Here is a 14,261-nt window from a genome sequence, read left to right as displayed (position 1 = left end):
TTCACGTAAAGTTCAATCATTGTTTAAGAATTTTATTTCTAGATTTATTTCTTAATTCATTTTAAGAGCATATTTTTATTACAGGTATCTGTAATCGAATTTTTTCATTGCGAATATTTTGTATGTTGGATAAATTAACTATTTGGATCTACATGCTTCATGTTCTAGTTATGATTTATATTTATGGTCAGTTACGAAGTAGACTTTACGCATCAGAAATAACTACGGTAAGATTAGTTTAATAATAAAAATAAATAATAAAAATATAACGAAGAGTTACTGTTAATCTGTTCAGCAATTTTTTATGAATTTTCATTTTTCTCCCGAAACATTCAAAAACTATGCAAGTGGCGTCATCTCTTATTATACCTTATTACTAATAATTCTGATATTCTTAATTATTATTAATTAGCAAACAATTATTTTGTAGATCGTGATAGGTTTTATTTAAAAAAAATTCCTAATGCTAATAACGAGTGAAATCGTCATGTTGTCCGATCTCACTCGAGAAGTGAGGCATAACCTGTCTTTAGTTCCCAATTCTCCTAATCTTTAAGAACAGGAATTAAATAGCAAGAATCCCCTGAAAACAAACCTCGCTGTAAAAATTTTGAAAAACTTCGATAGAGAGCACAACACTTATTAACCCCTTCTTTAAAATCGTGTTTTACCCACATACACAAATACAAACAATTTTCCCGAACCATTTTCATTTCTCGACGTTTCGATGTTTTTTGAGTCTAAGACTGTGAAAATCTTAGAAAGTCATTGTTTGACCGATTGCCATACCTCTCCTCTATTATAGATAATAGTGCCGATAATGTAAATATTACAGTATTATAATCAGGTTATGATAACTAATACGAAAGATATCTTTTTTATCAATTGGAAGTTTAGATGGATTAGAAAGTTGACTCACATTACCGTGGAATCACTAAGGGCAGGTTTTTATATGTAAATGACTTATTATTGTGTAGATGAGATCAGTTATATGATACGAACAGACACTGTTTATCGGAAAGTGAAATTCATAGTAGGCTCATAAAGATGTATGGCTATATAGTGTTGGTTGAGATAAAACGGACACAGATCAAATGTATTTAGAAGGAAAATAAACGGTGAATGCTGTCTATTTTTGTGAGCTGTTGAGTGAATACTGGTTTGGTATATTCTAAAGAAGTGGTTTCTATAGTGCACACTATCGCTGCAGTGCGGCGGCAGCAGCAGGCGCTAGAGGTGGGAAGTGAGCAGTGACTATAGGTAAATGTTCGGGTCACTGACAATCATATTCTGTCTTCTTTTAAAAAGAGTGTGAAGAAACATTGCCTTCGATGGTTTCCAGATTTGGAGAACGGTAAAGATATAAAATGTGAGTTTGATAGAAAACTTTTCTTAAGAATATTTTTAGTCTTTCTCACACAAAAAAAAAATGGGTTAGGGGTTGGAGGTATGGTTGGATGTGTTGGGAAACGACTTTATGGAACGAAGAAGATGGTGGATCACAAAGGAATCACTGGTTTATAGTTTCCTGAATTCGTTACCTAAAATGTGATTTTTCTCGAAGACAATGCTTGGGTTCATGTTCACCAATAAACAGTTGAAATAATGACAAATTTTTATTAGTTACATACAGACCTAATTTGTTCCCGAGAGTCTGCTTTGTGTAGAGTCCTATATTCTATTCAACAAGGTTTGATAAGAAAGTGAAAAAAAGTTAAATGTCTGAAAATTAGAGATAGGCCGGAAACTAAATGAATGATATGGGAAAATATTCCTGTAATATATCGTCCTGAGTGAGTAAAATTTATACCAGACTTGGAAAATTACACTTTAATCATCCTTGTTATAAAATGGAATAAAGGTGATGCACCTAAGTTGCTGGGAAAATCACCCAAATACTCTTATTCCCTATCTCGTAATAAAACCTGATATAAATGTATAACATAGTAATAAGTCTAAACTCAGACGTAATTTTTTGCATTTTATACGGACGCGTTACATGGAAATTTAAATGCAAGCTTTTTAAACACTTAATAATCTATATGTTTAAACATTTAGATTATTCAGTGTTTAAAACCGAGAAATATAGTGATTTAATAAATAAGTTTCGTCTTTTTAATTAATTAATGCATGCATTTTTTCTGTTAGTGGATGTTGTTCCTAATGGTGATGTGCCTAACATTGATAGCATCGTTATTCATGCATTTATTTGTGGAAACACCTTTAAATTATCTTATTGATAAAATAATTAATATTTTCTGTAAGAAAGAAAGAGTGGACAAAAAGGAAGAATGCAGAATTGATAATTTGCGAGAAAATCAAAACAATGACAACAATGAAGTGTAATAATACGAATTATCTTTATATGATTAATATGTTCAAAATATTATGATTCCAAATAGAATGAAACTGATTTGTAACAATATTAGTTAAATGTATTTCTTTATTCGATGTATTCAAATGTATTTAGTAGTATAGTTTTAACTGTATTGAATTGAAATAAAATTGAAGTGATGTATAATAATATTTGTGGTATGTTATAAAAAAAAAATTTGAAGGAAAAAATCCCTTGACATTCTGTATTATCTTTTAGCACGTTGTTAAGTGCTTATGTTAGGACTTTTGTGCGTCTATCACGCTGTGCTCGCGCATGCTTCTTTAAATCCATTTATTGCGCATGTCCACGCGCATGCGCTAAAAGTCAGTGAATATTTTTGTTTAGTGATATAAAAGCTATCCGGTTCCTCTAGAATCTATAAATTACATTTTTTATTGTATATTTAGTAAAAAATTCCTCTAAACCACTACTTGATTCCAAGAATTTATAAAATTTATTTTAAACAAAATTAGTATTTGATTCACTTTTGTGGAACGTGCTATCAAATCGACTTGATTAAGCTAGATTATGACAGGCGAATATTCAAAAATATAAAAGTATAAAATATTTTTTTTCATTAAAAAATTTAGAAACATAAGTAAACAATTGTATTCTTTTAATTATATATTATGAACATAAGTAGAACTGGAGTACCCAAAAATTCGAATTATTTGTATCCCTGCAAATTACTAGTGATCAGAACCTGTTGTCATTTATTTAAATTAAAATGCCAATATAATCGACTGGCAAATGAAAATCTTATCCATACGGATAAGATATGTTCTTTCGTTCTTCTGCAATTATTTCGAAATTATTGCAGTTTTTCTATTCTATGAGAATTTTTCTCATACCCATCATGATTTGGCTATAATCACAATAGGGCAAACTGATGAACTTGAAAAACCACTACACAAACTGAATGGAAAGTTAGTTTCATATCTGAACCTCTTTTCTGTAGGGCTATATACAAAACACATTCTATTAATTAGTACATCGCATAATATTTTTTCTTTAAAAATTTCGTACTTGAATTATGATACACTAGCTATAAATTTGCTAATTTTATACTAAAAATATTCAAATTAACGATATTTTTCCTAATTGTATATGAACTTAATCGTTAATTATCAGTTTCTGCTTTTATGTAATTCACTTACCAAAACTCTAGCAGAAATCTTTTTCATGATATTTGCTAAGATCGTAGTCGATTGGCTTCAGTAGTAAAAACGTCAAAATATCACTTCGGAAGACCTAGGATGCAGGCAGTCAGAAATCCAGAGAAAATTTACAAGGCCAATTTTCGTGATGGCATTAGAGAAAACACACCAATCTCCTACAAGACAGAAAGTATCTCATTATCCCATCATCTAAGATGATGCTTCAGTACTGAGTGGTTAATATTTAAATGAACGAAAAATTTCATTTTATAATATATACCAATTTCACTCCAAACTGTAGTTTGCAAAGCATGTTTAGCCGTTTAGTATATCAATTCTTTGTAAACAATGATTTTTAAGCTCTTATGCAAACACAGATAAAATCAAATTTCAACTGTTACATTTATTGTAAACAATAATTTTATTTACAACAAAAATTTTATTGTAATGCAAAGATGTATAGTACACGAACAAGGCGTACGTATTGCAAGTCATCAAAAGTCATGTTTTACATGTATAATGTTTCTCCTGCAGTAGCTGGTGGTAATTTCATGCACGTTTATATTATGTTATGTATACATAAGTATGTTGAGTACATAATTTATAGAATTAAGAATGTATGAAAGCACAACCAGAAAATAAACTTAAATTGAAATTGGGTAAATTTCCTATGTCAAATTTAAGGAATTTACTGATATATTTTAAATCTCTTACTTGAATTTTAAAAACCTAAATTATTGTAAATATTAGGAAAACTTTGTGCTGTAGTAAAATGCAATAATTTAATAGTTTATCTGAACGTTTATAATGCAGTGAAATCTCGGATGTCGTATTCCTGGTTTTTCAAAAAATTCGGTTTGCGAACAAATTTGACTGTCATATTTGCCCCGGTTGCCGAACAACTTGCTCAGCAAGAGCCGACTATAGATTAAAAAGACACTAACGGTTGACGCCATATACTTCCTGTGTGAAAGTTGACAGCCTAACCGACTGACGACAGAACTGTTGATTCAGAAGTTAGCGGCGTTGACATCGCCTCGCCTCATTAGTCGTCACCACACGATTTATTAAATGACGTTATTATTGAAATTGGGTTTTGGGGCACTGTCTAGAGGTCTTGGCTCTTAGCGTAAATTTTTTTTCTGTTGCGATTAGACTCATTTGTATCTTTTTTTCGTAAAACGTCTGAATTTTCATCTCACGAACAAAATAACTTTTTCACCACTACTCTAGGATGTATCACCACAAAACGTAATGAAACGAATTAGAAGTAAAGAAAATGTTTTAGGTGAGTCAACAGATTAATTAATTTTTTCTTATATAAGGGCCGAAAAAAAATTAACTTTTAGGAAATAATTAAACTACTGTTGAAACTACAAGCCACTTCAAATAATAAATTACATGTGCTGTACAGTACTTTTAGCACCATTAGATAGAGGATGCAGGCATCAATTAAAAACATAGATACTGCTATGGTATATCTCGAATTTAAACTTTGTTTTCGAATAATAAGAAAGCTTACGTTAGAAGTGCGAAATCAAATACGGAGATAAATGCAATATGTAATAATTTACATGAAAAGTTGATGAGATTGAAAAATAAGAAAAAAGAAAAGAAATAACTTGCTAATTTCGGGTTTAGAGAACGGAGATAAAATGGACGATTATCTAAGAAAGGTTAAAAATTTATTTAATAACCTGCAAGTTACGAATGAGAAGATCAAACGTGCTTATCGAATTCGAAAATTTAAACTTAATTAAAAACATTCGTTATTTGTGAATTGTTTAACTCTGAAGATAAATTAAACATATCTAAAAATACTGTATTAGTAAATTGAACGGTTCAATTATATTTATTAATGATGATTACTTGCCAAATACTAGTGCAATCAGACCCAGATTATGACTTTATGGTAAAGAAATGTGCTGAAACGGAGCTATCAACGTTAAATTGCGATATAATAAATTAATTGTGAAAGGCCTGTAATTATACAAATGACATTTTTTTAAACGAATAACGAACACCTTTTATTAGGACTATAACTTTTAATGATAAACAAGATGATAAATTTGATGATAATTATAATCAACATAATGTTTTATACTCGGACAATGGCGATAATGCGAAACATCTTTCCTACACTATAGCAGTTCTAAATAATAAATATTGTTTTTCTAACTTCTGGAATTTAAAATATAAGATGGATAGATATATTCTGTTTAGTGAAAACATGGCATACTTCACCAGTAATTGAATCAATGTTCTCTGATAAATTCAAAATTTATCATCAGGTAGCACACTGTTGTAAAGGACCTTGAAGACCCAATGATAGTTTGATTGTTATGATAGACTAAATACAATTTTTTTAGTTGAAATTATATTTCAATTACGATTTGCTTTGATTTTACAATTAGACATTAAAAGTTTACCAGTATGCAACTAATAGTGTCTTATATTCTTCCTGACATTTAGTTTGATAAGGATTTCAAAACCATGTTATCGCATACAGGAAATTACCAGCTACCTGAAACAAGCTTGCTTTTACGTGCTGATTTTAACGCTCGAATGGGACACACTATTTATTTGTAATGTTTTACTGGAGACTGACAAAGTGCCATGATAGCTTCGAAAGATTCAATTGCTAATGATAGAGGAAAAATCTTATATAATTTTCGTGAGGGCAACAATTTTATTTGTTTAAACGGTCTACTACCAGGAGACGAAGAAGGCAATTTTACTTATCATGCAATAAAAGAATGAAGTGTAATTGATTTTATGATAGTATCACAAGAAATACATTTTTGTATTGTAAATAATTTAAGTGTATTAACTACTTCAGATGTAAGAGATTCTCGACTTATAGTTCGAAGAATCCCTTTGGAAAGATAGGTAAATTTTTAAATTGCTAAATTCTCTGAAGATCATTTTGTATTTATTAACCCTTGGATCTCGGACTTTACGACTCTAATGTAAATCGCTAAATACCTTTCATTTTGAATATTAAAAAAAACATCATTTGAGTTAAAATTTTTTTTTAATTTTTTTGAATGTGCTCTAGTTGGTTCCTAAATGGCATCTTTTTCTTTGGATAGCTAACTTTACAGGGGTACAGGAGCCTGCGATGTTGGCTTGTCTGCATGACTCCAGTGTCGTGCTGGAAAGCTGCCGTTCATAGTTAGCGTCGGTTAGCGTTTAAAAATAATTTAAGAAATGAAACATAATACAACATAAAATGAAAATAAATTTACTAACATAAAAATAAAATTAAAATAAAAAATGAAAAAATACATGAAAAATAATAAAATATTTACAAATATACATCTATAATCAGAAAAAGATCAAAAATTGAAAAATAAAAATAGAATATAATTCACAATATTAAAAAATACTGTTACAGTACAATATAAAATAAAATTAAAAAATAAAGTACTTGTAAGAATGCTAGTATTTATATTGGAGAAACAAAACGTAAGTTAAATATCAGATTAAAAGAACACGTTGCTGACTTAAGATATAATTGGTTAAATTCTGTATTTCATGATCATTGTTTACTTAATAATTGTAATATAGATCAAGATGGTGAAAAAATTTTATATAAAGAAAAGTACGTTTTTAATAGAAAATTTAAAGAGAGTGTGGCTATCATAAATTCCAGTAATTCTATAAATAAAAGTTTAAGTATAAATATAAATAAAATTTGGTTGCGAATAATATAGTTATAAAATTTAAAAAATAAAAAACCTATTTAAGAAATTTAGAAAAAAAAGGTTCAGCTGGTTTTGACTATGGGAGGATTTGGTTTAATTTGGCTACTTTTGGCCATGAAGTGAATTATGTAAATTCAGATCGTCACGACCAACAGTATATGCAAATGATCAACAAACAGATGCACAATAGGCCAAAACCTCCAATATAATTTCGGGAACAAGAAGAAGAAGCGCAATAATGAGCTAGTGCTACATGAAAAATGAGTTTTTTAGCTAAAGTAATAAGTGTTTGGATTTGGTGTTATGTCAAGATAGAATAATAATGAAGTTTGTCAAGAAGAAGATAAAAGATTTATTACGTTCAATTCAAAAAGTAAGATATCCAGTATGCTTAATATACTGAAATTTATAAAGTAAGCCTGTACGTTTATATAATTTTAAAGAACTTTTATATTTTAATTAGCTGTACGTAGAACCTGTACACTTGTCATTGTAACTTTAAGGTCCAAATTGTGCTGTACACGTGCAACCTTGAGTTCAAGGAATTAACGGTACGTTTAAAATCAATTTTTGTGTTACCTATCGGTGTATGTTATATTATATATGTAGTATATATTATTTTATTAGGTGACTGAAAAGGAGCGAAATGCCTGAAACGAGTGAAATTATTCCACCTCTATTAGTTGAGACGAGGTTTCAAGCCAAGTGTTTGATAAATAACACTGTCTTGTGTTTAGTGCTCAACTTAAAATTAAAAATTTAGTTTTGTATGATATATTTTAAAACAAGGAGCTGGACACAAGGCCACCTTACATTGTTCACATTGGTACCTTGTTTCCCTTCGAATTTTTTCCCCTTGTCACGTTTGTGGCAACAGACAGCACAGCATCTAGTTGGAGCAAATTTTTCGTCGGTCAGGGAATAAAGTCCGGGAAATGTTTTTTCCGTAAGTCTTAGCGGACTCTGAGTTTTCCCCCAACCATGTTTGCTGGTCATCATTACGGTGTGGTACATAGTTATGAGTCGTTCTATCAGTCATTCGAAAACACAAATTAGTTTTTTCTCCACCATTTTTCTGATATAGTACATACGCGTTATATAAAGAAATATCAAGTAATTGATAAAATATTTTTTTACATTCATTATTTTCATCATTATCATTACATTCATTTCATTCATCATTATCATATTATCATTATCATTATCATCATCATCATTACATTCATTTTTTACACAGTTTGTGTAATTTTGATCTTTTGCCTTTTTTAACTATTTTAATTTTTACTATTTTTACTAATTTTTACCATTTTACTATTTTAATTTTTACTATTTTACTATTTTAATTTTTACTATTTTTACTATTTTACTGGAACCGCTGTTAGACAAGGGATACTGTCTAACAACGGTTCCAGTAATGTTAACACAATTTGGGTTGTATATAACATATTTCCGTATTTTTGGTTTAGGCAAGTGCCTTTTCCAGTATAAATAAGAAAGTTATATAGGTACCCAGAGCTGGATTCACACAACATATAAAATTTAACACCGTAACGAGACCGTTTGAGAAATGTACTGCCTCCAGGAAAGACTGCCTTTTGGACAATAGTTTTTCGGGCCTTTGTTTTTTTCGGGGGTATGTAAGCGGGAGAATTTTAAATTTAGAATTTTTGCTATAGGCCAAATTTTCCAGTTTGGGATTTTCATGTGTTTCTGCATTGAAACTGTTGTTATCTGTAAAGTGCAAATTTTTTAAAATATCCATATATCTTTTTTTTGGTCACTAATTTACTAAAAATTTGGGTGTACAGCGCCGGATAAAGGGGCGGGCAAGCCAGGCGACTGCCCGGGTCGCCAAGTTTTCAGGGGCGCCGATATAAAAATAAAATATTTTTTTACATTCATTTCATTCATCATTATCATATTATCATTCATTTCATTCATCATTCATCATATTATCATCATCATCATCATTACATTCATTTTTTACACAGTTTGTGTAATTTTGATTTTTTGCCCTTTTTTTACTATTTTAATTTTTACTATTTTTTACTAATTTAATTTCAGTATTGTGTAATTTTGGATTTTTGCCTTTTTTTACTATTTTATTTTAATTTGCAGTAAATTTGTATATTCTTGTATGAAAGGGCGCCAAATTTTGTTTTTCCCGGAGGGCTCAAAACCCTAGAACCGGCTCTGGGTGTGTAGATCATTCCTGGACCAGTACATTCTCTCAGCAGGTTTGTATAACAGGCCTTGTAATATACAAATTGTTAAAAATATGTACATTTCTTTGTCCGTTACCGGCTCCCACTGATCCCTAGATGACCGTGCCTGTTGCATCGCGAAATTATTCGTTTCAGTCACAATAATGTTTATCAGTTGCAAATCAACAAATAGCAGAAAGTATGCTAAAGGATCGAATGCATCTGTAAGGGTGAATTTACACCCCGGACTTCCCCGAAAAAGAAATTTCGGAGGAGGTGGAGGAGGACTGTCTACATTTAGTTCCACCCATGTTCTGGCAGAGGGGACGTCTCCATTGTCGCTAATGTCTGTCGACACATCCTGGCTACAGGTGATGTCTGAGTCACTGTCAGACAGTTCTTCATATTCATAATCTGTATCTGACATTCTGACAATAAAAAAAATTTATTTAAAAACCCGTTATAACAATTATTATTATTCTCAGGAAATAATATATTTCTTATAAACTTACTTAATAATTACTGGATAAATTTTATCAAGTTGGTATTTATGAGCGCACAAGAACGAAAAGAGAACGTTTCTACTAGAAACTAAGACGCGTGAGAATTTCTCGATGCACTCGAAAGAAGAACAAAGAGAGAGAATTTCTAGGAACAAACATCTGACATTATTTATTGCAGTCAAAAATTATAACATTGGAGAACCCCGGTATCGGAAAATTTTGTACTTACAGTACAATACGCATTTCCATTTAGCAAATTTTTATTACAAGTTCTCCATCTTAGAATTGATAATTACATGCAGGTGTTTGGAAGTTCTTTCTAAATGCCTTTTATACGTAAATAATTTTACAGAAATATGAATAACATATCACCGTTTATGATTGTTAAGTATAATATATATATGTTTACAACAATTTATAAAATTCAATACTTGAAAAATTCAAAAAACTTTTTTGTATAAACATTCAATCAATCTGTTATGTTACGTAGACAGTTATATTTTTTCAAAAATAAAATTCTGCAGCTCTCTAACCTGACGTGGAGATACAATATAGCTGATAGTTTACAACGCGACTGATGGGGGGGGGGCGGTTGAAGTTGTAAAAGTAGGTCAACACACATTTGTGCATCGATGGTGTATATTTGATTTTGTTTATGTTATTTATACTATTATAATAACAGAGCACTATAATAAGCGATTATTACCTTATTATATGAACGACTATACATTTATTTTTTTATGTATTACGGAAGTATCGCAATAAACCGGAATTACTTTGTTTTTTAGAAAGACTTGTGGCTGGATGATTCTGAAAAAACGTTTATAAACGTAAAATAGTATGAATATACATATGAATTTAATAAACTCGAATAAAATTAAATGAGAGTAATGATTTATGATTGTTTGCATATGTTTATAGCTGACAAAGTATCTCTGAGAAGGCATGGCTTTTTGCTTGAAAATTCCCACCCCACAAACTCGAATCGAAGCTTATTCGACGAAGGATAGTCAATTAGCTATAATCTACCAAATACAGCTCAACAAGCATGTGAACGACGGTTTGTTTTATCCAATAAACAAAAGAAGGTTGTTCTATAGATATAACATGGGAAGGAGGAGTTTTGTACAAACTGTAATCAATTCTGTAGCAATCTAAGTTTTTCGTTTGCTTTCTTGTATGTGTCTTTTGACTGTCTCAACCAATAAATGTTTTGTCACCACCTCCGGACCATAAATATTTCGCGAAATACCGTCCTCTCCCATTGTAAAGCAATTAGAGATGAGGAGGCAGATTATTGGCTGATAAAATCGATAGTCAACTTCTTTTACACTGTAGTTGGTTACTTTCTGTCTATGTGGAAATTAGATCAACGAATCAGCCACCAGTGAAAACAGTGGAGCTCAAATTTCCACTAAGTGCCATCCCTCTGAGGCTACAGTCTTTGAAATATCTAAACAATCGCTATAAAATTGTTTGTTTCTATCGTTTTTAGCTCTAATTAGCTAATTTATTGTTCTTAGAAAGTATTTAGGTGAGTAAACATTATTTTAGAACTGTGAAGTTATAAATTATTTGGGAAAGTGAACATTTTTCCTTGCTATTACATAATATGAGAAAATATGTAAACAATCGCATACATAATATGAGAAAATATGTAAACAATACTATGCAAAATTGCATAGTATAGTCGATTATTTAAAAATCGTCGAAAAATATTATAAAAATAATGCTTCTTACACATTATCGCTAAGAAAACTTGTGTTGACTTCGACCCTCCGATGACTCATCCACTCCCCTCCTAGGAGAGTAATTAGAGAAGTAGTGTGAAAAATGACAATAACTTCTCACTTGCTGTAGCTAGAAAGTTGTGGTTTTCAAAGAACACGTGTGTGAGTAACGAATTAACGATATTATAGCGATTTTATATAAATAAATACATTTTTTTTTTTAGAACTTTATAATTTTATTATTATAATTTTAAATTCGTGATAAACAAAATACAAAACTACAGTAAACTGTAATATGATTTTGCTAGAAAAGAAAAAGAGACTGAATGTAGCGCGAATTTGAAACGAGATAGCACATTTGAAACAATACTTGCACCCGTAAAAGTGCTTTTCCTGCAAAACATTGTATTTTCGATAGAAGAACACAGAGTTTTTATAAAAACTCAGTATATGAATATTTTTCATTAGCTTATTACCAGAGAAAGGTTTTTTTCTGTCCTACATTGATTGAGCCGCACTACCCCCTGGAGTTTGTCATGAAGAGAGAAATAGTATATTGTAAACAATGATATTTTACACCATGAGGCTATACAAGGGCGCATTTCGTTTATTACAAAAGAGAACATATTACTTTACATTATAAAATTTGTAAATAAAATCTATTGATTTATTTTTATTTTATGATTTTTTCGAAAATGAAACGTAAATATAATTGTAAATTTGTATATATGGATAAAATTACATCAAATGTGTTTAGATGAAAATAAAGTATAAAAATACTAAATGCAAGAAAATATTCAACAATCTGTACAGAACAATCGATATAGGAAGATAAGAAAAAATTAGGCTAGACAAGCGTGTTATTTTGATTTCCTCCATAATTGCTGGCAGGTGTTCCAAAGAACTTTTATTATAAAAGCTTTATTATGTGTATTTTTACACAAATACAAACAATTTCTTATATCACAATAATATTTATTCTATAATTATTCGTTTCTAGCTTTATATGCTGACATACAAGCTTTACAAAAAAATCTCACAAAAAATCAGAATAATTTATAATACACCATTTTACGAAATGATTTTCTAAAAAATTTTAGTTTAAAACTTTATTTATTTTATTATGTATTATTTAAAAACTTGTTATTTTTTTTATAAAACAAAACTGGCAAGAAGACACTTGACACAGGCTTCTAGCTAGCTTCACATATAGATACACAGCTGGATGACCTTGAGAACAGCTGATTGTAAACTTTCGCGGGATGTTCCCAAGATTGCCTGAAGGGGAGTAGATTTTTCTACACGAGTCTGAACGAGGTATGATGAAGAATTCTTGATGGGCCTATATGAGTATATATAAAATATTTCTAATAAGGAAAAAATGTTTCTTAGATTTTACATTGAAAGAGGTAAAAAGAGCAATTAATTGCTTTTGTGAGTATATCAGCTTATAGGGAAAAAATCGTTAACCTCTCATCAGAGATGGCCTACAGACTCTCGCGTATGTGGGTGGTGTGGTAGGAGGCAAAGAATACAAAAGTGCCTTACACGGGGACTTTTTTGTCCCTGCCGGATGACAAAAAAGGAAATGTATCAAATATTACGAACATTCGAATTTCCTATGCAAGTCGGTAGTCGATGGAACGTTCATGGCGAACACGAAAACTTTGCCAAACTCGATTGGCTCTGATGACGACACTGGATGGAGTGACTAAGATAAAAAAAAAACTCGCTGGATGTCCTTGAACATCTGAGTTTTTACAGAATTTTCGATTGTAAAATCTTCTTCCAATTGGTTAGACTTCCCTTTCCCCGCTTCTGGATTGGTCTCTCATCTGTCTCCAGGTGGTAAATTTAGATCGGTTTGGGTGGTGAGAAAGGTCTGCCCGGGATGTTCTACCTGACAACATCCTTCCAGCTTTGACCAAAATTATCGATAGAACTAGGACACTGACGCTCATATTTTTTCTTGTCATTTCCTTTTCTTACGTTCTAAAATATAATAATTCCCCTTTTCTATTTTGTTCAATAATTTCTTCCTGTTTACTTGACTGTATATGAGTGATGGTATAGAGTTTACCTGTGTCAAAGTCTGACATCGCTGTCTTGACAGAGGTAAACTCTACACCTTGCAGAAAGGATTGTTTGTTTCTGTGTCGCGTCATTCTTTCATTACAAATTATTACAAAACCATTTTTAAGTTCGAACACAATCTGGCACCTCACCTGGACCTGATCTTATTCAAACAGAATACTTTAAAATGTTTTTTAGAGTAATCTTACTTACAGTACAGGGTCTTTTAAAGTATTAAAAGAAACTCTAACTTTCCAGATGCTTGGATTGAATCTCTAATTATTTCAATATATAAGAAAGATGATGTTGATGACCCAAAAAATTATCGTCTTGTTTTCTTGGTTCCTGTAAATGGGAAACTATTTACATTCTTATTAAATAAAAAATTAAACGAATAAATACAAAATATGAGATTTTGTGTCAAGAGAAAGCATGTTTTTCACTTCTCCGATCTTGTGAAGATTATATATTTATATCCTCTTAACAGTGAAACAGTCGGACTCGGCTCTA

The 14,261-nt window shown here is 30.7% G+C and overlaps 1 protein-coding gene across 1 annotated transcript in view; it reads left to right on the top strand.

Annotated features, from left to right (window-relative positions):
* Positions 1–2,490, top strand: part of LOC136973196 (nose resistant to fluoxetine protein 6-like) — a 31,108-nt gene extending 28,618 nt beyond the window's left edge. Inside the window, exons 13-14 of the mRNA XM_067267898.1 lie at positions 85–227; positions 2,149–2,490. Of these exons, the coding sequence (XP_067123999.1) occupies positions 85–227; positions 2,149–2,346 (341 nt within the window). The 3' untranslated portion in view covers positions 2,347–2,490. The remainder of the gene's footprint in view (positions 1–84; positions 228–2,148) is intronic.
* Positions 2,491–14,261: the final 11,771 nt, after the last annotated feature.

This window comes from Centruroides vittatus, unplaced genomic scaffold, assembly GCF_030686945.1.
Source record: "Centruroides vittatus isolate TY-2023 unplaced genomic scaffold, ASM3068694v2 contig_3105, whole genome shotgun sequence".
Lineage (NCBI taxonomy): Eukaryota > Metazoa > Arthropoda > Arachnida > Scorpiones > Buthidae > Centruroides > Centruroides vittatus.
Note: the sequence above shows the minus strand (reverse complement) of the source record. Positions and strands in the feature narration are given on the sequence as shown.